This window comes from Anopheles ziemanni, chromosome 3 (genome assembly GCF_943734765.1).
Source record: "Anopheles ziemanni chromosome 3, idAnoZiCoDA_A2_x.2, whole genome shotgun sequence".
Lineage (NCBI taxonomy): Eukaryota > Metazoa > Arthropoda > Insecta > Diptera > Culicidae > Anopheles > Anopheles ziemanni.
In genome coordinates this window covers 96,137,628-96,163,343 of record NC_080706.1, presented here as the reverse complement: position 1 = coordinate 96,163,343, position 25,716 = coordinate 96,137,628, and the positions used below count along the sequence as shown (strand labels likewise).

Below are 25,716 nucleotides of genomic sequence, written 5' to 3'. Positions count from 1 at the left end.
ACCGATACCGGACCCAAGGAAAGTTGACGCTGTGAGACGGTAATAAAAATCGAAACAACAATTTCAACGGTTATATCGTTAGAAGCTGAACCTAGCACAACCTACCAATAGTTGATGTTAAGCATCGTATTCCGTGGAATGTCGTTGTTAGCCGCAAAAAGTATGGCCCCGGTCGATGGCTCGAGAGTGTAGTGAACATTTGGAACGCAGGAATGATTGAACAGACTCCCGTTGGCCAGCAGAACCGCCGCAAAAGGCTTCGAGTTGGTGCGACAGTTGGTTGCTTGTTCCGGATCTTCCACCGAGCGCCACAGGTACAGCGTGTTGACGCGCGCAATTTGCAAATGATGTACGAGGTGCTCGGCCACGACCATCTGCAACGTGTAGTCGTTCTTCGTTTGGTAGATGCGCTCTATTTCCGGACCGAGAAGTTTGGCCAATCCAATTGCTTTGGCGCCATCGCGAAACAATCCGCGCGCTTTCAAGCGATTCCGATTGGTTGACAGATTGTTGATCATGCCGTAAGCCATGCGTGGGTCCGAATTGAATCCTAGTGGCACGTTGTAGTTGTAGCCTCCACGGTTCGCGGACAAAACGCCCAACTGCTCCATGCTTCCATTGCACAGTCGAATGGCGCGGAGGGTAAGACGAGCGCCAAGCTGTTCCAGAAAGGTATAGTGTGAACGCAGGATACCAATGAACGAACATTCGAGTGCGTGATATTCTTCGAAGGCGCGCATGCAGCATGTGAGGGTACAGTAGAGGGCTTGTGAACAGCCGCCGCACGGTATCAGCGCGAACGGTAGGTAGACGAGACAGTAGTCGCAGCGCAAGAGATTGTCCGCAGTGAGCAGGCGAACGAATGGCCACTCTCGGGTTACGAGCTCCCCCCTCGAAAGGGACCGTCTAGCAAGAAGATGTCGTCCGCTAAGAGGATTCTCAGCCATATAGGCCTCAGAGTAGCACAACGGTGGGTTAATTCGATTTCCTATTGACGGATAAAACATTCCTTTGGCTCGACCGTACGCCTCCAGATACAGTTCTTTCACACTATCCACCAGCGTCACCGGGATACAGTCTATCGTAATAGCCAACTTCAGGTTAAACATTGCTATCCAATCTTCGCCAAAAGTATACGAAAGTAGCGCCCGTTCGATGAAAGCCTCGACGAGTTGCTCCGTGCCGGGTTCTGTGTACGCAATCTTTTGGTTCAGGCGCTCCAAGTGGCGCATCATAAGCCGGTAGCGATCATCAAGATTCACTGGATCGTCAGTCGTTGACGGAACTGGGTAAGGATAGTTCTCGACTTCCATGTGCTCATAGGAAATCTGAGCCCATACGTTATTCTTCAAACGGCAGAACAAAAAGTTGACTATTGGTGTGATAAACCCATAGGAGTCCAGAACATGGGGCGCAAATCGGTGCACGTGTTTCACCAAACTTTCATCACTGTAGTAAAAACTGTTAGCACTTTGCTCCATTTTCACACTGAACTATTCGTTTAAATTATTCTCAAAAACCGTCACACTTTTGGCAAAAAAAATCTCAACAGGAGCCACGCTCGAAAAACACTTCAAAACCGTTGACGGTATGCAACTGTTTTTTTTGCGTATAAAACTGCCTCTTCCCGAAACACCGGAAACAAGAACTCGACGTTTATGATCGCGATCGCCCCACTGGGCACGTGATGCTGTCCCTGCAAGAGTTTCGCTAATACTGCGGGACATTCTCCACCGCGGTTGTTTCAAGATGCCAATAATACATAAACTTTCTTAGCAATGTGAGAAAGCAGTTGTGTCGTCTCCAGCAAGACAGAGTGAAACGGCCTTATGTAAAAATGATGCAACTAACGATCTTCACCAGAAGCATCAAACTTGAATTTGCAGCGCTTTCAAAATATATCTTCTTGGCCGAGCGTGCATCGTCTATGGGGCTGCTCGTACTGTTGGAAGGGTCGTGTGTTCGAATCCCTTTGCTTTGATCATTCATTCTTAGAATTATCAACCGCGGTCTAGTAATAAATAAGGGAATGGAATAGTAAGTAGTGTTAAGTACAGTGCCTCCAGTATTTATGAATTTTGAAAGATTCCAACCAACACGCCACACACAAAAGCGAACAAAAACGTGTGTGTTTAAGACAAATTTACTTTTGCTTCGAAGGAAAAAGGGTATCCGAATATTAACGGTCCGCACAACGTTTCAAATACTCGGAGGTCCCAATTTAACGAATTAATGTGTATCACCTATTGCATACATTCAGGTATACCGTAGCACAAGATCTGTAGCCACGACATAGAAAAACGAAGGCCGGTTTAGTTTGAATCTTTGATTTTATACAATTTCAACATGAAAATCATACTACTGATGATGGTAGAAGGGTAAATGGAGCCCCCCGATGATCGGCGATTGATCGAGTTTGTTATACAAAAATACATCAATTGAATGATATTCTATGCTAGAAGCATCAAACTGCAAGTTGCACTATTTTCAAAATATGCTTTCTTAGCCTTGCGTGAAACGCATTTTCTGCAACTGCTCAGGTCGTGTGTTCAAATCGGACCATGGCCGTTTTTTTCTCACCCTGTAACTCTAAACAATGTGACCGAATAGTGTAATAATGTAGTGTAGAGAGGATGAATGCTTCCGATACTGCTTTCTTTCTTTACAACAAATTCTTGATTGTTTAGATATTTCAATAACTTTATTGGCTACTTGGCTACTTCACAAGAATAACAACGATAAAGTTAAATTCAACTTCATGAGATAGTAAAAAATAAACTATTGAATATATTCAACGCATTGCAGTAGCATCATCACATAAACGCAATATCAACAGATACTTTTCACTCGCTTTCCAAAATCCAGTTCGATTGATTTTAGATATCTTTGCCGTTTAATAATGCTAGAAAGTAAATTGTAAGATAAATAAAAAAAAAATGTTGTCCGCCGTTACAAAGATCAGTACGGAGGAAGAGCTGCGCACAACCAAACTGTTTAAGGACGGCATCTTCCGCAAACCAAAGCTTGCCCTGAACTGTGTCGGGGGCAAGAACGCGTTGGAAATGTCTCGTCAACTTGATCAGGCTGGCGTGATGGTCACTTACGGTGGAATGTCTAGAGAGCCTGTGACCGTTCCGACAGCATCGCTTATTTTCAAAGATCTACGATTCGTCGGGTTCTGGATGACCCGGTGGACGAAAGAGAACGTCGACAACCCTCAGCGCAGTGAAATGTTTAACGAATTGTTTGGTCTTATCGATCGGGGAGCATTGAAAGCCCCAGCTCACGAAATGATCGCGTTCGAAGACTACGAGATGGCAGTCACCAATGCGTTGAACATACAAGGGTTTGTAGGGAAGAAGTATATTTTTAATTTTTAATCTAAATGTTGTGATGAATAGATAGAGAGACCATATAATGGTTAATCTAGTGAATTAATTTTTAATAAATTGATTAGAACTAAAAATTTTCAAACATTATCATTTTGAACTGCAAATAACTTATGTTGTGTAAGCGACATTTTTATACGACCGACCTGCTTCCATCTTGTCACGACATTGGGTGGTGGAAAAAATGGCGCCGCGTGACCTTAAGATCACCAGCGGCTTCCGGTTTCTGTCGGCCTGGTTCATATACCAACAAGACCAGCATATACATATTTCGTCTGCATCGTAAGGATTATAGCCCATTTTTTTAAAAGATCACCAAAACCTAAGTGTTCCGTCCGATGATGTCCATGTCATACTTATAACGAAAATTTTTGAAAAGATCTCTCAGACATGACGATGCGAAATACGAACGGGCTCGACAACATGTTGGATACAGTCGAACGGAAGCGTCAATTTGATGCCATCTCCGTTCTTGCGGAAGTATCAACAGCATGATGAGGGTAGGCGAGGCTTCTTTTAGTTTCCCCATTCCTGGAGGATCTAAGAGATATCGTCTTTTTTCGGGGCAGAATGTCACCCGAAACTGTTTTCCGGTGAAATCTGTAGACACGTTTGTTTAAAACAGACCATCAGGATTCAAAAATGCAACATCGGATCCTCCGCATAAATGATAACAATAACATTTTATTGTTTCAGACGCAATAGGCTTCAGTCAAGCTGTCTCGACAGGAACCAATCCGCAGACGAAAATAAACACGATGACTCAACCATAGCCCCCCCTAACGTCTGCGTGTTTTTATAAATCTTGCTAGAATCCTCCACGTGGTAAATGCTTGTATCGTCGTCTCAAGGTTCAAAGATCTTCACTCAAGGTATTGTAGTTTTCCATTCGATCGATCCAAGAAATACATATATTATATACTGTTGTTCTCGTTATGTCTCATGTTGCCCCATGCCCGAAGGTTTGCAATAAAATTCGCGAGCCGGCTGCAGCTGCGGAGCGAAAATTCGTTACGGGCATCGGTGCAGTTGGAGATGAAGTCATTCTTCGCGGGGCGGAGAATGTGCAGCGCAGTGTAGGGAGTGTGACGGCAGGGTACGAAAGGATGATTCCAGGGATGGTGGGGTGAGGGGGGCGGGGGGTCGATTGAGGACACGGCTTTCCAGTACCTTACAGAAAGAAATGTACTGTGAGATGCTTCTGTGATTTAGATATAGGAAGTGAAGGGCCAGAAAGGCCTCTGGAAAAGTTGGTAGATTTGAAAAAATACAATTCGTATGATCGTTCATTGAATAATTTCTTTATTGTCACAAAATACCGTTTGAACCGGAATGTCTCTTAACCTAACTGTACAATACCAATATGGAAGAAAATGATGAACCACTCGTGTTCAATTTTTATCGTTTCGTAAATGTATAGTTATGGAACAAAATGGATTGTAATTATGATGTTTAAATATTTTAAAATAAATTACTAACTTAGTAGTTGTTGCGCGACACCAAGCGACCTCATCAAGCACTTGTGGCAAGTGCAACGGAACCGATACCGGACCCAAGGAAAGTTGACGCTGTGAGACGGTAATAAAAATCGAAACAACAATTTCAACGGTTATATCGTTAGAAGCTGAACCTAGCACAACCTACCAATAGTTGATGTTAAGCATCGTATTCCGTGGAATGTCGTTGTTAGCCGCAAAAAGTATGGCCCCGGTCGATGGCTCGAGAGTGTAGTGAACATTTGGAACGCAGGAATGATTGAACAGACTCCCGTTGGCCAGCAGAACCGCCGCAAAAGGCTTCGAGTTGGTGCGACAGTTGGTTGCTTGTTCCGGATCTTCCACCGAGCGCCACAGGTACAGCGTGTTGACGCGCGCAATTTGCAAATGATGTACGAGGTGCTCGGCCACGACCATCTGCAACGTGTAGTCGTTCTTCGTTTGGTAGATGCGCTCTATTTCCGGACCGAGAAGTTTGGCCAATCCAATTGCTTTGGCGCCATCGCGAAACAATCCGCGCGCTTTCAAGCGATTCCGATTGGTTGACAGATTGTTGATCATGCCGTAAGCCATGCGTGGGTCCGAATTGAATCCTAGTGGCACGTTGTAGTTGTAGCCTCCACGGTTCGCGGACAAAACGCCCAACTGCTCCATGCTTCCATTGCACAGTCGAATGGCGCGGAGGGTAAGACGAGCGCCAAGCTGTTCCAGAAAGGTATAGTGTGAACGCAGGATACCAATGAACGAACATTCGAGTGCGTGATATTCTTCGAAGGCGCGCATGCAGCATGTGAGGGTACAGTAGAGGGCTTGTGAACAGCCGCCGCACGGTATCAGCGCGAACGGTAGGTAGACGAGACAGTAGTCGCAGCGCAAGAGATTGTCCGCAGTGAGCAGGCGAACGAATGGCCACTCTCGGGTTACGAGCTCCCCCCTCGAAAGGGACCGTCTAGCAAGAAGATGTCGTCCGCTAAGAGGATTCTCAGCCATATAGGCCTCAGAGTAGCACAACGGTGGGTTAATTCGATTTCCTATTGACGGATAAAACATTCCTTTGGCTCGACCGTACGCCTCCAGATACAGTTCTTTCACACTATCCACCAGCGTCACCGGGATACAGTCTATCGTAATAGCCAACTTCAGGTTAAACATTGCTATCCAATCTTCGCCAAAAGTATACGAAAGTAGCGCCCGTTCGATGAAAGCCTCGACGAGTTGCTCCGTGCCGGGTTCTGTGTACGCAATCTTTTGGTTCAGGCGCTCCAAGTGGCGCATCATAAGCCGGTAGCGATCATCAAGATTCACTGGATCGTCAGTCGTTGACGGAACTGGGTAAGGATAGTTCTCGACTTCCATGTGCTCATAGGAAATCTGAGCCCATACGTTATTCTTCAAACGGCAGAACAAAAAGTTGACTATTGGTGTGATAAACCCATAGGAGTCCAGAACATGGGGCGCAAATCGGTGCACGTGTTTCACCAAACTTTCATCACTGTAGTAAAAACTGTTAGCACTTTGCTCCATTTTCACACTGAACTATTCGTTTAAATTATTCTCAAAAACCGTCACACTTTTGGCAAAAAAAATCTCAACAGGAGCCACGCTCGAAAAACACTTCAAAACCGTTGACGGTATGCAACTGTTTTTTTTGCGTATAAAACTGCCTCTTCCCGAAACACCGGAAACAAGAACTCGACGTTTATGATCGCGATCGCCCCACTGGGCACGTGATGCTGTCCCTGCAAGAGTTTCGCTAATACTGCGGGACATTCTCCACCGCGGTTGTTTCAAGATGCCAATAATACATAAACTTTCTTAGCAATGTGAGAAAGCAGTTGTGTCGTCTCCAGCAAGACAGAGTGAAACGGCCTTATGTAAAAATGATGCAACTAACGATCTTCACCAGAAGCATCAAACTTGAATTTGCAGCGCTTTCAAAATATATCTTCTTGGCCGAGCGTGCATCGTCTATGGGGCTGCTCGTACTGTTGGAAGGGTCGTGTGTTCGAATCCCTTTGCTTTGATCATTCATTCTTAGAATTATCAACCGCGGTCTAGTAATAAATAAGGGAATGGAATAGTAAGTAGTGTTAAGTACAGTGCCTCCAGTATTTATGAATTTTGAAAGATTCCAACCAACACGCCACACACAAAAGCGAACAAAAACGTGTGTGTTTAAGACAAATTTACTTTTGCTTCGAAGGAAAAAGGGTATCCGAATATTAACGGTCCGCACAACGTTTCAAATACTCGGAGGTCCCAATTTAACGAATTAATGTGTATCACCTATTGCATACATTCAGGTATACCGTAGCACAAGATCTGTAGCCACGACATAGAAAAACGAAGGCCGGTTTAGTTTGAATCTTTGATTTTATACAATTTCAACATGAAAATCATACTACTGATGATGGTAGAAGGGTAAATGGAGCCCCCCGATGATCGGCGATTGATCGAGTTTGTTATACAAAAATACATCAATTGAATGATATTCTATGCTAGAAGCATCAAACTGCAAGTTGCACTATTTTCAAAATATGCTTTCTTAGCCTTGCGTGAAACGCATTTTCTGCAACTGCTCAGGTCGTGTGTTCAAATCGGACCATGGCCGTTTTTTTCTCACCCTGTAACTCTAAACAATGTGACCGAATAGTGTAATAATGTAGTGTAGAGAGGATGAATGCTTCCGATACTGCTTTCTTTCTTTACAACAAATTCTTGATTGTTTAGATATTTCAATAACTTTATTGGCTACTTGGCTACTTCACAAGAATAACAACGATAAAGTTAAATTCAACTTCATGAGATAGTAAAAAATAAACTATTGAATATATTCAACGCATTGCAGTAGCATCATCACATAAACGCAATATCAACAGATACTTTTCACTCGCTTTCCAAAATCCAGTTCGATTGATTTTAGATATCTTTGCCGTTTAATAATGCTAGAAAGTAAATTGTAAGATAAATAAAAAAAAAATGTTGTCCGCCGTTACAAAGATCAGTACGTAGGCGATAAGGTTCAGGGATTGCAATATTTCCAATACTGGGCACTATTGGAAGTTTCCATGAACAATATTTGAAACGAACGCAAAAAAAGTTCCTGGCAAGAGCTTACTTCGTACCGCGGATACTGATGGCCGATATTGTTTAAGTACTGACTTAGCTTTGGCAAAAGTTCGGCAGCTATCTTCGGCTGATGCAGCACTAGTTGAGCGTGTATATCAGCAGCGTCAATCAGACCATGTCGAAAATCACTTATTGAAGGTAGTTCGTTATACAAGGGGTAATTGTTAACACATGCTTCACAGTTGCAGAGAAATTTATACTGCGTCAACAGTTTGGCACGTCTTTCCCGAACTGGCATCAGGCTGTGATGTTGTCTGGAATGAGGAAATTGTGAAAAGTAAGTGTTAAAATCAGGGAAAACCCTATCATGACATGTTAGATGGAACATGTCTTACCCGTAGTTATCGTAGAGCTGTCCTCCTTTACTAATTGGGCGAGAGATAACAACAGCGCAGCGTCCATCGTGCAATGTTACACGTGTTAGGTTTGGCGCACAAGAATGGTTAATCATACTTAACAGAGGAAAGCAGGCGGAAGCATAATTCATGATTTCGTACAACTTTTCTTCCGGTTGATAATCCATGTAGTACTGAGAATGCATATTCATCGGCGTCGTTTGCAGGTGCTTCAGAAGAAGCTCCATTATGAGAGATGAAATATCCGGATCACTATTGCACTCCGGCCCCAACTTGGAACGTTCAACTAACAGATCATAGATGATAATCGCGAAAAATGTCCTGTGTGCGAGATCTTTAGGATCGCGTTTTTCGTAATTGGTTATCAACACATGGACAGTCTCGTATACCTCCCTCGGGGTGGCTTTTGTCCAGTCCATTGTAAACCCATCTACTTTCGATTCGTCCATATCTTGCAGGTGTTTTCTCATGTCACGCAAATTGTGGTTGAACGATGCGATCCCTGTGGTTACCGTGCGCATGGCCATCATGGGAATTTTCGTGAAAATACGCCACATATCGCGTATTACTCCACACTCGTACAGATGATAGCGCTGATAGGCTTGCGTCATGCATTCCTCCGAACAGTACATGGCCACCGTGCACCCTTCGCACGGGATGAGATTGAATATTCTTTCCTGATGGCAAAAATCGCAACGTATCAGCCGATACACATCAAGCAGTAAGGTGCAGTAGGGTTTTTCTATAATAACTACATCACCAGCCTTCAGATCTCTGGTAGTGGCAACAAATCGCCCAAATTCATCACTGGTCTGCAGTTCTAAGCAGTTAGCAGCATGTGGCACCAAATGGCTCCCCTCATAGCTTAAGGATAACTTTTTAGGCGCATCTACGTTGGCCTTAGAACCCCCTGTGTTCTTTTTGCCTCTAGCGACATCTTCCAACGCATCCTCGGCAGCCGTTTCCCGTTTGTTCAGCTTCTCTATTAATCGGGCAGGATAGTTTGATTCGCGAGCCAGGCGTATGTTGTCCAGACATTCTTGATATTGATGAAGCTCGTAGCAAACAGCTGACCGGTTAGCATACGCTAGAGCTCTAGCTTCAGATCCCTTTGCGGAGAATGAAATGCTTTCATTGTATCGTTTTACGGCCTCGATGTATCTCTTCACTTTCGGATGGAACAAAGCGTTCCCCATGGCACGTGCATGATCCGCCTTAACGTTGTCTTTCACATCTGGGCTTAATTTGAGTTTAAGGCGGCACTCGGTTAAATGTGTGGTTGTAATTTCTTCTCGGAACAGCTTTAGTGCCTCGCAAAGTATGTTGGGTAGATTTTTGGTAGCTTCCTTCTCCGTTGCGGTATCGACAACCCTTTCCCATACTTCCTCGAACAGTTCCCAGGCGCCAAACTTTTCTTCTAGCGAATCACACATGACGAATACAACTGTATTTGCGTTCCAGAGTCAATTAAATACACTATAAAGTTGAGCACGTGCAAAATTTAACTACAACTGAATCTGAACCCTGAAGACAGGCAAAATATTTGACCATTTACGGTAATCCTCGATCGTCGGCGAAGAATTTGGACTGGTGATCGAATGACAGCACGTTGTTTTGGTCGCACTTCCCATTGGCTGGCCGAGCTGAAACTAACCAAAACGACCGTTGCAACGGAATCGAACATCATATTGTGGACGGGGAAATTATGCTTCGAATGTTTCGCGGAGTGCATAAAAATTAAAACCGATCGCTTAAGTCATACATGAAACTTAAACTTTTAAACTGTTGCCCGTACCGATACAGCTGAATAAAAGTAAACATGTCCCTTGATTCCAATACACCATTCGATACCAACTTTACCTTTTTTCAACCTACCATCAACAACACTGTGTACTAGATACTGTACGCTCGTAACCATGGAGACACGGTTGCCAACAAAACGTACAGCAACCGATGCAAAAACAGAAATATCATAGCGGCTGGCAAGCAATTTTAACCTGGTTTCTCGAATACTACGGAAACATTCGGTATCAGTACAGTACTGACCTTTGCTATCTGTACAGGTTATTTTGTGGATATAGGTTGTGCATGCGTGCCTCTTTCGTTGAGCGTTTACCCCTAGCATAATGTCTGTGACTAACATTTTAATCATTTTAAACTTGGGTTGTGAGATGTTGTATGTGATTGATCAACGACTTAAGGCGCAGTCCATTCCGCTGGATAAATCCGCACAAGGTAAGTTGGGTATAACATGCGGAATCTCCCTCATTTGCAGTTTTTCGATTGATTGGCGGGTGCTACGTTTGCGACACGGCCCGCTCTAGCGTTCCATCACGAGAATAAGGACAATCGATATAATGTTTAGCGTATTTTTTTTATTTTACACTTCAAGAAAAGAGCCCCATTTCGTATTTTGCGCTGAGAGTATCTTGCATTTCTTTGCGGTAAACCGGTACCATACATTTTTTGTCGTATTAAAATAAGCTTAATTTCTTCATACTTCCCTTTTTGTTCACACAACCATGTTAATCGCATGAACTAGAGCTAAGTTCAACATGGTATGTGCAATCCTTTTTGTTAGTGCACTACAGGTTCTAGAGGCATACCGCGTATGGTGGTAAAATCTAGTTTGCTGTCTATGCTTTCGTCTAACTGTCCAATTATGGCAACATTATCACCGCGGATGATATGCAATCCAAGGACAACTTGCTCGATGCCAGCAGTCATAGAATAAACGCGCTCGTGAGACTCATCCAGGATTATATTCACGGTCTGATCGAAGCCTTTGAGCGTGCCGACAAAGTTGCGGCCATCGGCGGTAATAATGGATACCGTATTGTTAACATACGATTCAAGTCCGGACATCGTTGACGATCTGTGCAAGGCTAAAGAATAGAAAAGAGTACCAACATAATGCCACATTCACACGCTAAGAACTAATTATTATTTACCAAATAACCACCGGTGCTTCGGATAAAGTATGTTGCGAGTTGTGTTTGTTTGGTTTTTAAGACTGGCAGGTATCAAAGATAACTAGTTTTTTCAGGTCGATCCATTTGACCAATATGACGTTTGCTTACTGTTTGTCACTAGTACAGTGTTTGACATTCGAATTCGTTATTTAAAATATTTTAAAATAGAAATAACAAATACGGTTAAATTTGTCTGACTTTTATTTTAGTTCTCCGTGAAATCACCGAGGTACTGTTGGACCCCAAGTTTCTACATTACATTTCAACGGCTTATCAACAAAGTATGTTGACGGTTCAACAAACACGAATCCTACTGACAGACATTGCCTGCTGCTCGCTAATGCGTTTGGATGTGAGCTCCATGGACAAGCTGTGGGATCTCATGGTGATGATATTCAAGTGGCAGATGTTTTTGACCAACAAAAATGCTCAAATGCTACTGGATCTAACATTTCGCCATCTGGACGGGATTGGGCGTTTGATTCCGGAGATGCGTAAGCAAATTTTGATTGATAACGTGAAAAAAACTCTCATTGAACTGTGGGAACCCTTATGCGAAGATGAGCAAATAATCGTGCATCGCAAAGTATGTAAATGGTTAAAGCCATATAACACGAAAATATCTATACTTATCCGCATGGGCCTGCAGAAATCAAACGGAGAATTCGAGCCCGAACCGAAAAACAATATTTTTTATAACTACTACATAAACAACATTGGAGAAAATGTCTATTCTAAAACAGCCAACCTTACCGCGCTACGAACTACTAGTGAATTGAACAATTCGCCCGGTAACTCAGGCACGGATATGATAACTGCTGGACATGAAATTGACACACTGGTCCAACAGTTAAACATTCATCATGATCCGACAAGTACTTCTATTAACCCAATACAGTCTACTCAAGTTTCTCAGTCCTCTTCACTCCATGGAGCTTTGAACGAGATAGTGATCGCAGAAGGAAACAATCACAGTGAATCGTCCCACTCTAGTGTAGAGACCCAAAAATACAAGCATACATCCAATGACGATGAATCGTTGTGCCTAGGTAATGTACAAAACATCCCCCAAGAAAGCAATTTGACAAAATTGATGAAAAAAATTAACTTGGACAAGGAAGATTTCAAGGCAGTTGAGGAAGATACTACTGATACCAATGAACAGCTCCTACAAATGTTTGATCAGAAATAGTACGTTCTACGATAGTTCTAGCAAAATACTTCTCTTAGAAAATTCTTATTTAGTCAGCCCGATTTTTCGATAGTCGGTAGTCTAGTCGATTTCATGTAACTTACCAACGAAACTTATTCAAATAAAATAATGTTTTGCTTTACATACGTGTAATTAAAAACAAAACATCAATAATAATGTTGTGGAAATTCGCATTGCTAAACCTTACAAATCTACATTATCCGTGAAGTGAAGGAATCGTTTCACAGGTTCCAGATATTTCGAGTACATTCGAGTACCTGCGAGTGCTCGAAATCGAGAAATCAATATGGATAGTGGTGGGCAAATCTGCAGCGATTCGAGTCCATTCCACCATTCGGAGATCCAAATCCGAACCTCAATCCATCAAACGCGAGATGATGTAAAATAATTTAAACTGGTCTGAAAATCATTTATCCAATCATTAAACCATACATTTCCGATGTGATTATCACCATTGTATGTAGTTTGTTGATCATGAAAATCAACTAACCTACAAATCGAGTCCTAAACAAATCAAATCCGATTCGAATCCGTCTAGCAATCGAGTGTTCTGGTCTTCCTAATCCCGATTCTGCCAACACTAGGTTCGCTTCGACGTAGACACGAAAATCATACGCTCGTAAAGTTTTTCTCACAAATCGTAGAAAAAATCGCGTTTGTTTGTTGCAAAGGTCGTGTTTATCGTTGGTGAATATGTCTCTTTTCGGAATGATGAATGATCTGGAGGAGGATCCAATTTTCGGGTAAGTAAAATGTGTGTAAATCATTCTGTGGCGCGAGTGCGTAGCAGGAAAAAAAGAGGGCCACTTGGAGCATTTGACAGAGGGACAGCAAATTAAAGCTAAATTTCTCATCATCGTCGAATGATGCACAGTGAGCCTCAAATGACCATGAACCAATGGAGTACATTTCTCGTTCGTTTTCTGCCACATTCAACAGCCATCACATGCGTTCGATGCGCCAGATGAACAACATGCTGAACTCATTATTCTCCGACCCGTTCGGAATGCTCGGTGGTGGAATGGAGGCAATAGCCGCTGGTCCTGCCTTCGGAATGCGCCACAATGCGCTGATGCCAACTATGTTCACACCGCCACCAATGAATCGTTTGCTTAGTATGGGCCCCGTCGATGGTGCATCGTTCTGCAGCAGCAGCGTCATTTCCATGACATCCGGACCGAATGGACCGCAGGTCTATCAGGCTACCTCGAGCACACGCACGGGTCCGGGAGGCATCAAGGAGACGCGCAAAACGGTACAGGACAGCCGCACGGGCACGAAGAAAATGGCCATCGGGCATCACATCGGTGAGCGAGCACACATCATCGAGCGTGAGCAAAATTTGAATACGGGCGTGCAGGAAGAACGCCAAGATTACATCAACCTGGATGACGAGGAAGCGGAAGACTTTGATCGCGAGTTCCAAAATAAGGCGCGTACCGTTTTGAACGGATCCGGTGGTCGCCGTACGGAGCAGTTGGCGCTGCCTTCTAATCAACCGAGGTAAGTATTTCCAACATTCGTAGTATGCCGTAAAATATTGCAATTATACACACGGCTCAGAACACCGAAATCCCGTTTGCAATGCGTGAGGATCAAGTGAAATGCTATCAATCATTACTTTCTTTCAAAAGGCTGGCCATTTCCTATTGGAATCGAATGTATAATAATTTGTTTTCTACACCTTGCTTGGCCAAATGAATCAATGATTTCACCCATTTGATTGTATTAGAGCGTAGTAGACGTAGAATCAAAGGATGCATTGTAAAAAGTATCAAACGGCTATAATGGCACATCGTACAACGCGGTTCCCATACGCGTTGGTTTCTGTCCACCCCGCAGCCAATCGCAGCGAATCCTTTCGATTACCGAAGTGCCGGATAACGGTTGCGAGACATGTGGTAATCCCAGCGACACCCCCACGTGCACAGCCTGCAGCGAAAGGGCCAGTTCCAAACACAACTCTCAGTTGCAACCATCAAAGCAGACGCAACAGAACTCATCAACGCCGGCTGGCGGTCGCAGCGGTGGTAAGCATAGTACCGCAGCCATGGGGTATGCTGACGGAGCCCCAGTCACATCTCGACGGTCCATCCGCTCGCCGGCCTCGTCCCCGTTGAGCATGTCATCGCCATTGAGTGGCCCCAATCATCACATGGCAACAAGGTACTGGAACACATGCAGATTCAAAAGCATCATCTGCCTGTTCAAGCTTCTACGAATTTGCTTTTTTCACCTACTAATAAAGCTTAGCACTTCCGGGCATTATTTTGATAAGAAAATTGCCAACAAGCCATCGATGGAACGAAAACTAACTTCAATAACATTTAGTAGCAGAAGGCTTTCAATTGATAACAATTGGTACAAATTCTATTCCTTCCGAGAAGGTAATGTTATGAATGTTTCCTTCTTTTCAGCGTGCACCTGCACCCGTACTACGCGACCACCAGGAAGTCCCGACCGCTGAAGGGTCCTTCTTCTTCGTCCACTGGGCACCATCAATAATCACCCTCGCTGGGAAATAGCTGAAGCTAGAATGGAGGTTTATTAATATTATTATTCAATCTTAGATTAACATTTGCAACCGATAACTTGGTGCAAAACAGGGACTCAAGGTCGCATCCTAGACCGTTTCCCGCCATTGAAGAATTCTTTTAGCACAAATACTGTACTTTTTCGAGGGAAATCAGGATCGATTCTCTGTTCCACACCGACATACATATTTCCTAGCAGAGTAGGTTGTACCCGTTATCAGCTAATAGAGAAATAGTAAACGATAAAACAAGTTGCTTTGTATATGTTGGGTAAACTCAGATGAAGTCAGATGAAGCTGATAATTGTTTTTTGAATTTTGGTTTTCGATAACGCGCGTCAACCGCAATCACCAAGAAAGACACACATGATGTGTTTATCACAACTCGACCCTGAATCACATCAAATTCGTAAGCGCTACAGACGAAAAATATAAGAGAACTATTATAAGATGGGCAAGAAGGGGAGGATCGTGTACCATTTCAATTTTCTTTCGTAAGATATACTATGTGTGCGTTCTTTTTAAATTTTCTTCAACGTTAGTTAAGTTGTGGTTCAACATAGAAAACCAAATTTTTAAAATATTATATGTACTTTTAAGCGAAAGATAAACAAATAAGATGGCGTGCGTGTGGAAACAAAAATGGAGCCAGAAATGGGTAAAACCAAACATACCCAGAAGGCTCTTAAATGAAAAGCTCCACGAAGAACTAAAGATGCAGTTTATATGTACGATTGCAGTAGAAGACACGATTTGTCTGTGGGCTTGATAAGTTATGAAGTAAATGTTTGAAAGGCTATCGAGACACAGACTACGGGACGGAACGCAGGACCTTAAACAGAGCGTCAACATCATACAGCAGAGAACGATGGGGGTTTCTTCGATGGTTACGGCCAATAAAATGTTGGTTCCGTTGGGGGCGTTGGGCTGTACATCCGACCTGTAGGATGTGATCAACTTAAGAGGATACAAAAATTCGGAAGGAAATTAAAATTGAATAAAATTTGCCAATCACAAGTATGATATCATTTTGTTTCTATTTGCCATTCGTTATTTTATCAATCAAAATTCTGTATTTAGACTACAACAAGTAAGTCACTAGTAGTTGACAAACGGAACGATAGAGTCGATTATTTGTTTTGTGGTGGGTGCTTTATTATACTTTGCCTACTAGTTGTGTAGGCAGGTTAAACTGATTTTAACATAACCTGTTTGATTTACGTGGTCATTTCTTACAAATGCATCACAAATGCCATTTAAATCTCTGGTTCATTGAAGATCATTAAATGTAATCCAAGCTTTGGTTTTGAAGCATGACAATGCATTACCTAAAAGGAGGGAAGGGGGAGAGGGATCGGGGGGTTTGGTGGAGGACCGACTGCACCTAGTAGAACTGCTTCAGTTGTTCGTAGGTTATAAAGAAAATGATGTTCCATGGTCCCATACGCACCCAGGTCGGAATGAAACCTTTGTATAAGGCACGGAAGCCTTCATTCCGGACGGTTTGTACGGCGCAGTCGACGCTTCCCGTGTAAAAGAGCCGATGTGGCGGACTTGTGCCCGTTGTGGCCGGCGAAATGCTATGTTGCAGCTGATGTACGTGACGTTGGTTCATCAAACGGGTCTGAAAAAAACAAAAGTGGGGATATAATGGTTGCTCAGCAGATTCGAGGAACCGAAGATCGACAATCAAAACACCTACTCTTATCACATCGATTGGAGTTGAAGCTACCGCACTTCCTAAGCTAGCAATAAAACTAGATCTGAAATACAAAAACAGAGCGATAGGTCACACTGCTTTCCGCCTCTGCTTCCTCAGTTGCTCGGAACTTACATGAAATGATTCGCTACCTGATCGCCGAACGTTTCCATCAGATGCAGCTTGCAAAAATCGTACACCGGAAGTTCGACGGCCGCTATCACTGCGGCTCGCTGCGCCGTCGGTCCAACGCCACGCCAGAGCCCGCGGACCCCTTCGTGGATGTAGATTTCCCGGAAGCATCGCATGAGTCCAACGTCGCTCGTGCCCTTGCCGTGCACCTGCATGCGCACCTTCAGCACGTCCGTGGGGTTGGCAATGGCGCTGGAGATGGCACCGGCCATCGTGGCACAGGCGGCATTACACCACACACTCTCGTTGCCCGCCTTATCGAGCAGCAAACCCCGGTCCGTGGCCACCTTTTTCAGTGTGTAGTACGTTCCGAATTTGATGGTGCCATAAGTGGCTTGCCTAAGCACTGCAGGCCATATTCTAAAAACAAACGGTCGACGTATATTTCGATTTCAAAGCAGAAAATTCACTTTATGCTGAAATACTTACCCCGAGTACAGAGCTTTTACCCCTTCTTGGCGGGAAATTTTCACGAAGGCATCCACCATGCCCCGGTATCGCAGCTCGGCGTGCGATCGATCAATCTTTTGACCTTGAATTTGCAGCCGAGTTTTTGTTGTATCGATAGGAAACGTTCCTGGAACGGGAAAGGCACGGAAAACTAGATGAAAAATCTATTCCGTTCCAGCGCAGCACGGAATTGTTACATAATGCCATAATGAATGCGTTTGTTTTTGCTCTTCCTTAATCTCTATCTCGTTGCCCACAGCTTCAGCTCATTTCTTACCGAATTCTGCCATTATCGATGCCATCCCGCCGTAAACAAACGGCCGCCAGTCACGTAATTCTCCCATCGTCGGCACGTGTCGGCTTTAGAGCCTCCTTAGCTACAGACGGTGTGTCTTGGCGCAAGACCGCGTGTGGAAAATCGTCAACAACTCCTATTGGCACGGCAAATTTGCACGTGAACTCCTTCAATCAGTGTCCTGTACCGTGTGTGGCACGGCGAGAAAACAGACGGGCAACCGGTGGGTGTTTGGCACACGGTAATGCGGCGCGCCTAGTGCTGCGGATGAAGTTTCCGACGGATTTTCCGAATGTACACTGAGCGAAACATTGTGACTACACTTTTCCGGAGATTCCTTCACGCGATGGACCGTGGAATAACCACCAAGTTGCAACTAATTTGCGGACCAATAGCACAACAAAACAAACTAGTGTTGGCAGATTCAGGATTCGGAAGATTCGAACACTCGACCCCTTGACGGATTCGAATCGGATTTAACACCGGAAGACATTCGCACGATTTTCCGTTATTGTGCTTCAGCGAGGGTTAATTTTGTTGGAACCTCAAATTAATATACTTAATGAATGTTTAAAATTATAAAAAATATAGAATATTTTGACAAACACCCTCAACTATCTTCACTGAAAACTTCAAATCGATCCGACATCTCAATTAAAAGATATTTGGTCTGAAGTACAGAAAAACGGAATCTCCCATACAAAATGTATGGACTACTTGGGTAGTCCGGTTGAACGAATAAGGAGTATCAATCGAAAAAGGGGAAAACAAATTATTTAAATTCCTCTGAAAAATTTCTTTCTTTGGCAAGACGATAAGTAATGAGTTTTTCTAAAAAAAAGTGTCAAAAGTGGTAATAAGATTTTTATTTCAGAAAACACTTCATCAGCAAATGGTGTAGTATATTCAAGGAGTGTAGCATAATGTTCAGGCCTAACGGTATATTTGGATAAGCTATGATGTATCGTGAAAGTTGAACATGCAACTTTTAGTTTAAACACTCTACCATTCTCTACAGCTCTCGAATGGACAAATTTAGGAAATTGAGGTTATACCTTGACTGGTAGGATGGTTTTTTTTGTTGAAATAGACACACATACTTCGGTAGCGTAACATATTGAAAGTTTCCGAGCAATTAGACACTGATTTTCTGAATTTTTACAAAACGGGAACTGCACAATTATGTTTGCATCATTTTTTTGTTTTCTCCTATCACAGTACCATTATGGATTAAAACTTATGCTATAGACTGCAAGCACAAATCATATCCTATCCCTAATCTACTGACCTCCTCCGGCACCATTCAGGGCTCTAGTCTATTTGAAAGCTTTGTTCTTTTTTTTCGCCCACTTCTCGACGAAATAACGGCCACACGAAATATACTATATCATGTTACGTCCTACACGGCAATAGGCTGGTTGCCGTTTTTTAAGAACTAGTTTTATGTACACAATGACTAACGTTTTTTCTTGTGACTCACTGCAAAAACATGAGCATTATTCAGATTTCTAAACTAAATTTAGACTGCACTCTCCAGCGGATTGTTGTTGGATCTTTCCAATAAATACAGTGTATGTCTGACGGGAGGATCGCGTTCGTGGCGGGATGCTTATTATCTACAAAATGGCGGAACGACGACGACGACGACGACGTACGGTTTGAAGATGAATCCAGTCAGAGACCTTCAAAAGTCTTCAAACAGTTGCATCTCGATTTTGTCCAGCGATCGCACCGATTTCCAATCCGTCTCCGGGTAGTCGTCAAAGTTGCTGGTATCGTCCTCTTTTGAATTAAACACGTACGTAGGAACGATGGGAGGCTAAAGCATGGTCAGGGGAGGGGAGAACAATACAATATCATTGAAGTGCAAGATAAAATAATGTGCATAACGTCTTCGTCTTACTTTCAGCTGCTTTCTTATCACAACGTTCCAGTCCAGCTGCTTAAACCAACGGTGTCTTTTGACGTCTTCTGCTCCATTCTAGATAGATATTTCGTAAAAAAAAGAATAATGCGATAAGAATGCCACACCAGGACAGAAAGGGGGGCGTATGAGACAAACCTTCATGTTACCCAGTCGCTTGGTGCGATCCAGTACCAGCAGCTTCTTGACCAGATCCTTGGCAATGGGATCGACGTGTCTAGACCATTCGATCTTTCCGCTGAGAATTTTTTCGTAAATTCCGAACGGATTGTCGTCGTAGAATGGTGGATAGCCGACGACCATCTCGTAGATGAGTACTCCTGCGAGGGAAAAGAGATTGCAGATGGAACGGATTCATTATTCCACGCTCGAAGACAAATAAACAGTCGTATATGATGGACCACAAACGATGGTCATAACATGGCTGTGAGCGCGCGTCTGTGCAGCAACGGATCGAAATACCCGTTGCAAACAAATCCTTGGCCCAACTTGGGAGCCAGAACAACGCCACAATGTTTACAGTTTTCCCCGGTTTTACGATCGCGGGGGGGGGAACGGTCCCCTTCCACACTCACCCAATGCCCACCAGTCTACAGCTTTGTTGTGACCCTTGGACTGGATGATTTCCGGTGCCAGATACTCGGGCGTACCGCACAGCGTCCAGGTGCGGTCCTTGAGCTTCTTGGCGAACCCAAAGTCGGTGATCTTTAGGTGTCCGTCCCGATCGAGCAGCAGGTTTTCCGGTTTCAGATCGCGGTACACGATCGACAGCGAGTGTAGGTACTCCAGCGCCAGGACGATCTCGCAGGCGTAGAAGTTGGCGGTCGCACTGTCGAAACGGCCCGCGTTCCGCAGATAGGAAAACAGTTCGCCACCACTCACGAACTCGAACAGCATGTACAGGCAACAGTCATCTTTGGAGTTCCATCGCCTGCAAGCACAGGAAAAAGAAGGGGTATAAGGACACGATCATCGGAGGATCATTCGAGGGATACTTACATGTTCACAATGAACGGATGGTCGATTTCCTTCAAAATGTTTTTCTCATTCTTTACATGCTCGATTTGCTTCAATCGGATGACGTCGGCCATGGCGAGTATCTTCATGGCCCAGTACTTGTTGGTGATCTTATCCCGGCATAGGCAAACTCGGCCAAACGTTCCCGTTCCTGTGAGTGGTAAAGTTGTTTAGGTGATTTTGAATGACTTTACAATCAAATGAAAATATGTGTTTTGTTCGAAACGGCCTCGAAACTATCGCTACTTCTTCTTCTTCTTCTTCTTGGCGTAACGACCTTGTTGGTCATGCCTGCTCCGTTAAGGGCTTACAAGACTTGTTTCCCTGTTGTACGTGGATAGTCAATCCTCTCGTACAGGGGAGGGTCCGGTCTCGGTTGGGATTCGAACCCACGCCGTCGAGGTGGTGAGCCCCGGCGCTCATGGGCCGATTTTCTAACCGGCGCTACCGCTCGGCTGTCGCGGACCCCCTATCGCTACTAGTTTCCTCTAATTCTTACGCTGTGTTTTATCTCAAAATGGTAAACGCATCCTTGTCGTGCCACTATCCAATCGCAAGAGAGGAAAAAACTTAACCTAGCCTGCTGCGTTGGTCAAAAATTGCACCCTTAAAACGCAGTCAAGAAACGCCTACTCTAACCTACCCGTTACATGTTTAAGAGCCGGAGGAAAATAATGGTTTTCTTACAGTGAAACAAAGTGGATAACAAAATTTTAAACACTTCTTTCTTGAGACGATCGCTAGAATGCTTTGAGTTCATCAGCCCGGAAAATCGACCCCGTTGAACCAGACGGAGAATGAGGATAATCTGACAGAGTCTTCCCATCACAAACCAATCCACCACCACCCCCTCCCCTCACCAGTTCTCCGTACCAGATTGGATTGACAGATGGATTGATAGATTAATGGGTTATTTGTGTGCTCCCCCGCCCTGGTGTGACGCCTTCCATTGCTCCCAGTTTGGATGATGGATATTGTGCACGGTTCGATCTTTCGATGTACACCGATAGAATTTCTCTAGTACATCTTTTCCATTCCCCGAACGACGATCCTTGGGACCTTGGGCACGGATTTCAGCCACGACCAAATGTCGCCAGACCGGCCAGCCCCACCAAAAACAAGGTTGGGGTGGACGAACGCGCGTGAAAGAACATTCGGGGCGGCGTGGAAAGGAGTGTGTTAAATTTCCAATTAGGTACTAATTAAAACACCACACGTTGCCCACGCCGCCCGGCAAATCGACGGCGCGGGGTTTAATTACGGCATCCAACAAGGAGGGGGGGAGGGGGGGCATGTGCGGCTGATTTTAAACATAACCTTGAAAGTGCATCCATCGGCCAGCCAGCATCGGCCGGGATGTGGGACGGTCAAGTATGTATGTTTCGGGGTACATGCCGGCTTGGACCGGGGGGTTTGTTTTGGAAATCCGTATCCCTTACCGATTGGCTGACGCAAACGTGTATGCCACGGTATCGGAGGGGAGGTGGGGGGGGGGGGGGGGAACGGGAACAGAATCTGGCATCCATTTAACGCCAATTCGCCACTGTTTACGTTCCATTTGTCACCAGGGGAAAAAAAGGGGAGCAGAAGAAAAAACCCCAAAGCACCTTGACGAGGATAGTTGCACAACGAGAAATTAAAATGTGGACCAGACAGGCCAGACCGTTGCTTTCCTTTCCCTTCCTTTCCGTGTGTGTGTGGCAGTTTCGGTAAGTTGCAGAATTGCTTTTCGCTTTTTCAACCCATTTTACAGACAGGTGGCGTTAAGTCACCGTTAAGTTTTTTTTCTTCAAACGAGTAGGCCATTTTCCGATAGCAGACCGACACAAAGTCTAACGAGAAACCCCTGACGATGGCTTGTGGATAGATATTTGTTCGTTTGTTCGAACGTGCCTTCACATAAGGTGGGCCACCGAAAAAGCTTCCGTATTTTGCGCCACCCTGGCATGCACGATGCATTAGCTAATGCCTGAAACTACCAAAGGTGCACGTCTTCAAGCATCAAGTCTAGAACATGCGGTCTCCTTCTGAAACAAAAAATAAACCCAAAGCACATTTGAAGGTGAACAGGAACGCCGCCCTACGCCGAGGGCAGGTGCGACTTTGACACTCTTTGCTCGTGCACGCCGGTTGCGTAGGACTGACCGCCCCTGGTCATGTTTCGAAAATCGGCTTCAAGCAAGTCAAAACGCGACGGCTAGTTGCAGCCCAACCTGGCAGGCGGCCTTTCTCCTCGTACTCCGGGCACAACTTTCGCTTTCGGTGATTAGGTTCGTTGTTTTGAAACAGAATTTGCAAAAAGATCACAGACGACAGATGGTTGGAGGGCTTTAGGATCGAACATGTGCGTTCGGCTGAACAGCGTGCTTCCGTTCACATTTGTGTGCGTTAAAGAAACTATCACTCCGGGAGTGATTAATCACTCCACCGGACGACATCTTATTTTCATTTGTCTATGATGAATTGTATTTTTGAGATGACTATCAATGATGAAAGAGTTGTTTTAATTATCTTCCAAACAAACAAATGTAACCAGTCACCAGGCTTTGGCGTTAAGTGGAAAGGTTTAATTATAAATTGATGGATCTGCTTCTCTACTATCTGTTTAACACGAGCGTGATCGCACTGGAGACATTTTCATCCACAAACTTTTTTTTCAGTATTATATACTTCTTCTACATAGTGAGTCTTCTAAAGCCAACAAGTAAATACACTCTTATGTCCTTTACATTTCAATATTCTTCTTCTAACGACCCTCTTGGTCATGCCTGCCCGTTAAAGGCTTACTGGACTGTTTCAACGTACACGAACGTTCGGTTGGAATTTGAACCCACGCCGTCGAGGTGGTGAGCCCCAAGGGATCATGGGCCAATTTGCTATTTTCGATTGGCTTCGATGTTTTAAATATTTTATACCGAGTTGCAATGACTTTTTCGTTCCTTTTTCTTTCAGCCGAATTAGTTAGACTAATAATAGGGGTTATCATGAAATCGTCGTTTCGTTTTAGCGGTCGCTAAAGGCGCTCATTCGTCGCTAAGGGTGCTCATTTGTTCATTATAATGAACTTTTAGCGACTGAAATGAACAAATGAGCACCTTTAGCGACCGCTAAAACGAAACGACGATTTCATGATAACCCCTAATAATTGACAAATTGACCAAAATGAATAATGAGTAATCAAATGCTGGCGATGCAATGAAACGTCGAATTGGAACGTATTTAAAAAAAATTAAGGCATTCGTAAGCTAGTTGGCAATGAAAATTGAACGAGCTATAGCCTACTAGAAACGAAATAATTCTGCGCAATTAAAAAGTATGGAAAAGTATACATTGAAGTGAGAGCCATGGCGACAAGCTAGAAAAGATGAAGTAAATTCGGGAAAAAAAATACTTTCAATTTGGAAATTGAGATATATAAAGAAAAGATTCGTGGAGACATCGACGTATGTTATTTTTCACTCCAGCAAGTCTATAGCCGTGGGATAACCCGACAGTGACATCGTTCGTTTGTCGGACGAGCTAAGTGGCGCATAAATGACGGTTAATAGTTCTTCATTCGCTTCGGTAACGAACCTACCACAACCTGCAGCTTCATGCCATGTGCATCGTCTTCAAAGAAGAGGCCGCAAACATGGAAAAGCATTGAGCTTCAAAGAAAATAACAGCGGAGATAAAATTTCCACGAGGCTATCGGAGCCACGGACAGCTCCATCGCGACCGGGAGAAGAATTTCTCCTCTGGACGCTAATTGTGTGTAACAGCGACGTTCAATGGACCACCGAAAAGCCTTCCACCACCCATCCTAAAGGGGTTTTTCGTGTTTTCTCCATTTATTTTTCTACTTGTGCCATCGCGTTTGGCTGCCACCGTCCAATCGATCGATGTCGTCCGCTGACGCTGATGAGAATTGATGGAACGGGACCGGGAGTTTTCTAGCCGCCACCCGACCGGATGGGGAAGTTTTTCCTTTCCCGCTTCCATTCCTCCTCCACTACATCCCTTCCCAAACGATCCAGGGAATCTGGAAACCGGACGTGTGCTAGTATCGGCGGAAACGTAACGTTATCGTACATTACGTATCGTCGCCATATTGCTGCTCATGATTGATCTAATTATTGTACGACGGGCCCGGTAATGGACCACCACAAAGATCGGGTGTTCCCAGACAGTGCGTGTGCCTTGCTGGACACGTTCGGCGGTTTAGGGTTGCGAGAAAAGTAGATTGGAAAAGCACACAGCACCTGTTGCATATATAACACGTTTCCATCGGCCTGGGGGTTGAAAGGGCTTCTCGTAACATGTCATTAATATGTCAATCACGCGTCAGAAAACGATGACCGGGCTTGAGTTTATTTTTTTCTAACTCGATCATTGCTGCGACCATGGGGTGGAGTTAGGCGATGGGGTGACGTTTATGAGGGTAACAACCTTAAACCGTTCAGTTGACAACATTGAAAGCCGGCACGAAGCACAGGACCGATCCCACGAGAAGGAGGAAAAAGTAAAAGCAAAAAAGGTCTCTAACGATAAACTTTATTTTGTACAACTTGATGATTCAATAGTAATAAATCCAAAAATAAAAATATTGAGCCTAATCAATTTTGCTAACAAAACACCGAAACCAGTAAAGTGACCAGTTTAGCGGCATTTAAGACTCGTGCGGATTCGGCTAACCTTGCAGACACGTCTGCACGCCGGGCACAAGCGCCACAAGCTGCATAAAAGCGAAGTGCAAAGATGCCCCATGAATCATTCATGCTTCTTTTCAGGCCGATGAACGAATGGCGGTTGTTTGGCTTTTTTTTTTTGAATCCGATCGGTAGGTTGTTTGGTCAAGTTTTGTGTTTGACCGTGAGCCAATCGATGACCACGACCACGACGATCGTCGGCACACAATGGGAGGAAGTTGTCGAAGAGTTGGGAACGATGCGTTTAGTGCTGCACACACAGCAGTCCCCCCCTCCCCACAGGTCGTCTTGAGCGTGGACAAACAAATAGAAGAAAAGTAAAAGCTCATTTTTCAACGCCATTGCAGCGCGGGGAAGGGAAAA

At 44.2% G+C, this 25,716-nt stretch overlaps 9 protein-coding genes across 9 annotated transcripts in view; 3 read left to right on the top strand and 6 right to left on the bottom strand.

The window, feature by feature from the left end:
• Positions 1-101: 101 nt before the first annotated feature.
• On the bottom strand, positions 102-1,481 carry LOC131285946 (SET and MYND domain-containing protein 4-like). The gene has a single exon (XM_058314800.1). It carries the CDS (start codon positions 1,479-1,481, stop codon positions 102-104), a length of 1,380 nt encoding a protein of 459 aa, XP_058170783.1.
• A 1,455-nt stretch (positions 1,482-2,936) lies between these two features.
• Positions 2,937-3,380, top strand: LOC131285945 (enoyl-[acyl-carrier-protein] reductase, mitochondrial-like). The gene has a single exon (XM_058314799.1). It carries the CDS (start codon positions 2,937-2,939, stop codon positions 3,378-3,380), a length of 444 nt encoding a protein of 147 aa, XP_058170782.1.
• Positions 3,381-5,029: 1,649 nt separating this feature from the next.
• On the bottom strand, positions 5,030-6,409 carry LOC131285944 (SET and MYND domain-containing protein 4-like). Its single transcript, XM_058314798.1, has one exon. It carries the CDS (start codon positions 6,407-6,409, stop codon positions 5,030-5,032), a length of 1,380 nt encoding a protein of 459 aa, XP_058170781.1.
• A 1,380-nt stretch (positions 6,410-7,789) lies between these two features.
• On the bottom strand, positions 7,790-9,927 carry LOC131287014 (SET and MYND domain-containing protein 4). The gene is made up of 2 exons (XM_058316027.1): positions 8,350-9,927; positions 7,790-8,268 (listed from the first exon to the last, which is right to left on the bottom strand). Exons 1-2 carry the CDS (start codon positions 9,801-9,803, stop codon positions 7,908-7,910), a joined length of 1,815 nt encoding a protein of 604 aa, XP_058172010.1. The 5' UTR covers positions 9,804-9,927; the 3' UTR covers positions 7,790-7,907.
• Positions 9,928-10,496: 569 nt separating this feature from the next.
• On the top strand, positions 10,497-12,534 carry LOC131285943 (protein OSCP1). Its single transcript, XM_058314797.1, has 2 exons — positions 10,497-10,605; positions 11,552-12,534. The coding sequence occupies exons 1-2, from the start codon at positions 10,497-10,499 to the stop codon at positions 12,532-12,534; spliced, it is 1,092 nt and encodes a 363-aa protein (XP_058170780.1).
• LOC131287821 (U6 snRNA-associated Sm-like protein LSm8) lies at positions 10,907-11,374 on the bottom strand. The gene is made up of 2 exons (XM_058316906.1): positions 11,322-11,374; positions 10,907-11,255 (listed from the first exon to the last, which is right to left on the bottom strand). Exon 2 carries the CDS (start codon positions 11,233-11,235, stop codon positions 10,948-10,950), a length of 288 nt encoding a protein of 95 aa, XP_058172889.1. The 5' UTR covers positions 11,236-11,255; positions 11,322-11,374; the 3' UTR covers positions 10,907-10,947.
• A 644-nt stretch (positions 12,535-13,178) lies between the features above and the next one.
• On the top strand, positions 13,179-15,360 carry LOC131286257 (myeloid leukemia factor). Its single transcript, XM_058315189.1, has 4 exons — positions 13,179-13,298; positions 13,495-14,058; positions 14,398-14,721; positions 14,973-15,360. Exons 1-4 carry the CDS (start codon positions 13,249-13,251, stop codon positions 15,058-15,060), a joined length of 1,026 nt encoding a protein of 341 aa, XP_058171172.1. The 5' UTR covers positions 13,179-13,248; the 3' UTR covers positions 15,061-15,360.
• Positions 15,361-16,147: 787 nt separating this feature from the next.
• LOC131287109 (mitochondrial uncoupling protein Bmcp) lies at positions 16,148-18,116 on the bottom strand. Its single transcript, XM_058316128.1, has 5 exons — positions 17,707-18,116; positions 17,409-17,556; positions 16,923-17,339; positions 16,791-16,851; positions 16,148-16,712 (listed from the first exon to the last, which is right to left on the bottom strand). Exons 1-5 carry the CDS (start codon positions 17,771-17,773, stop codon positions 16,473-16,475), a joined length of 933 nt encoding a protein of 310 aa, XP_058172111.1. The 5' UTR covers positions 17,774-18,116; the 3' UTR covers positions 16,148-16,472.
• Positions 18,117-19,408: 1,292 nt separating this feature from the next.
• Positions 19,409-25,716, bottom strand: part of LOC131289728 (cAMP-dependent protein kinase catalytic subunit PRKX) — a 31,238-nt gene continuing 24,930 nt past the window's right edge. The window contains exons 3-7 of the mRNA XM_058319031.1: positions 20,648-20,816; positions 20,224-20,579; positions 19,787-19,968; positions 19,628-19,705; positions 19,409-19,543 (exon numbers count right to left, since the gene is read on the bottom strand). Coding sequence (XP_058175014.1) covers positions 19,409-19,543; positions 19,628-19,705; positions 19,787-19,968; positions 20,224-20,579; positions 20,648-20,816 — 920 coding nt within the window. The remainder of the gene's footprint in view (positions 19,544-19,627; positions 19,706-19,786; positions 19,969-20,223; positions 20,580-20,647; positions 20,817-25,716) is intronic.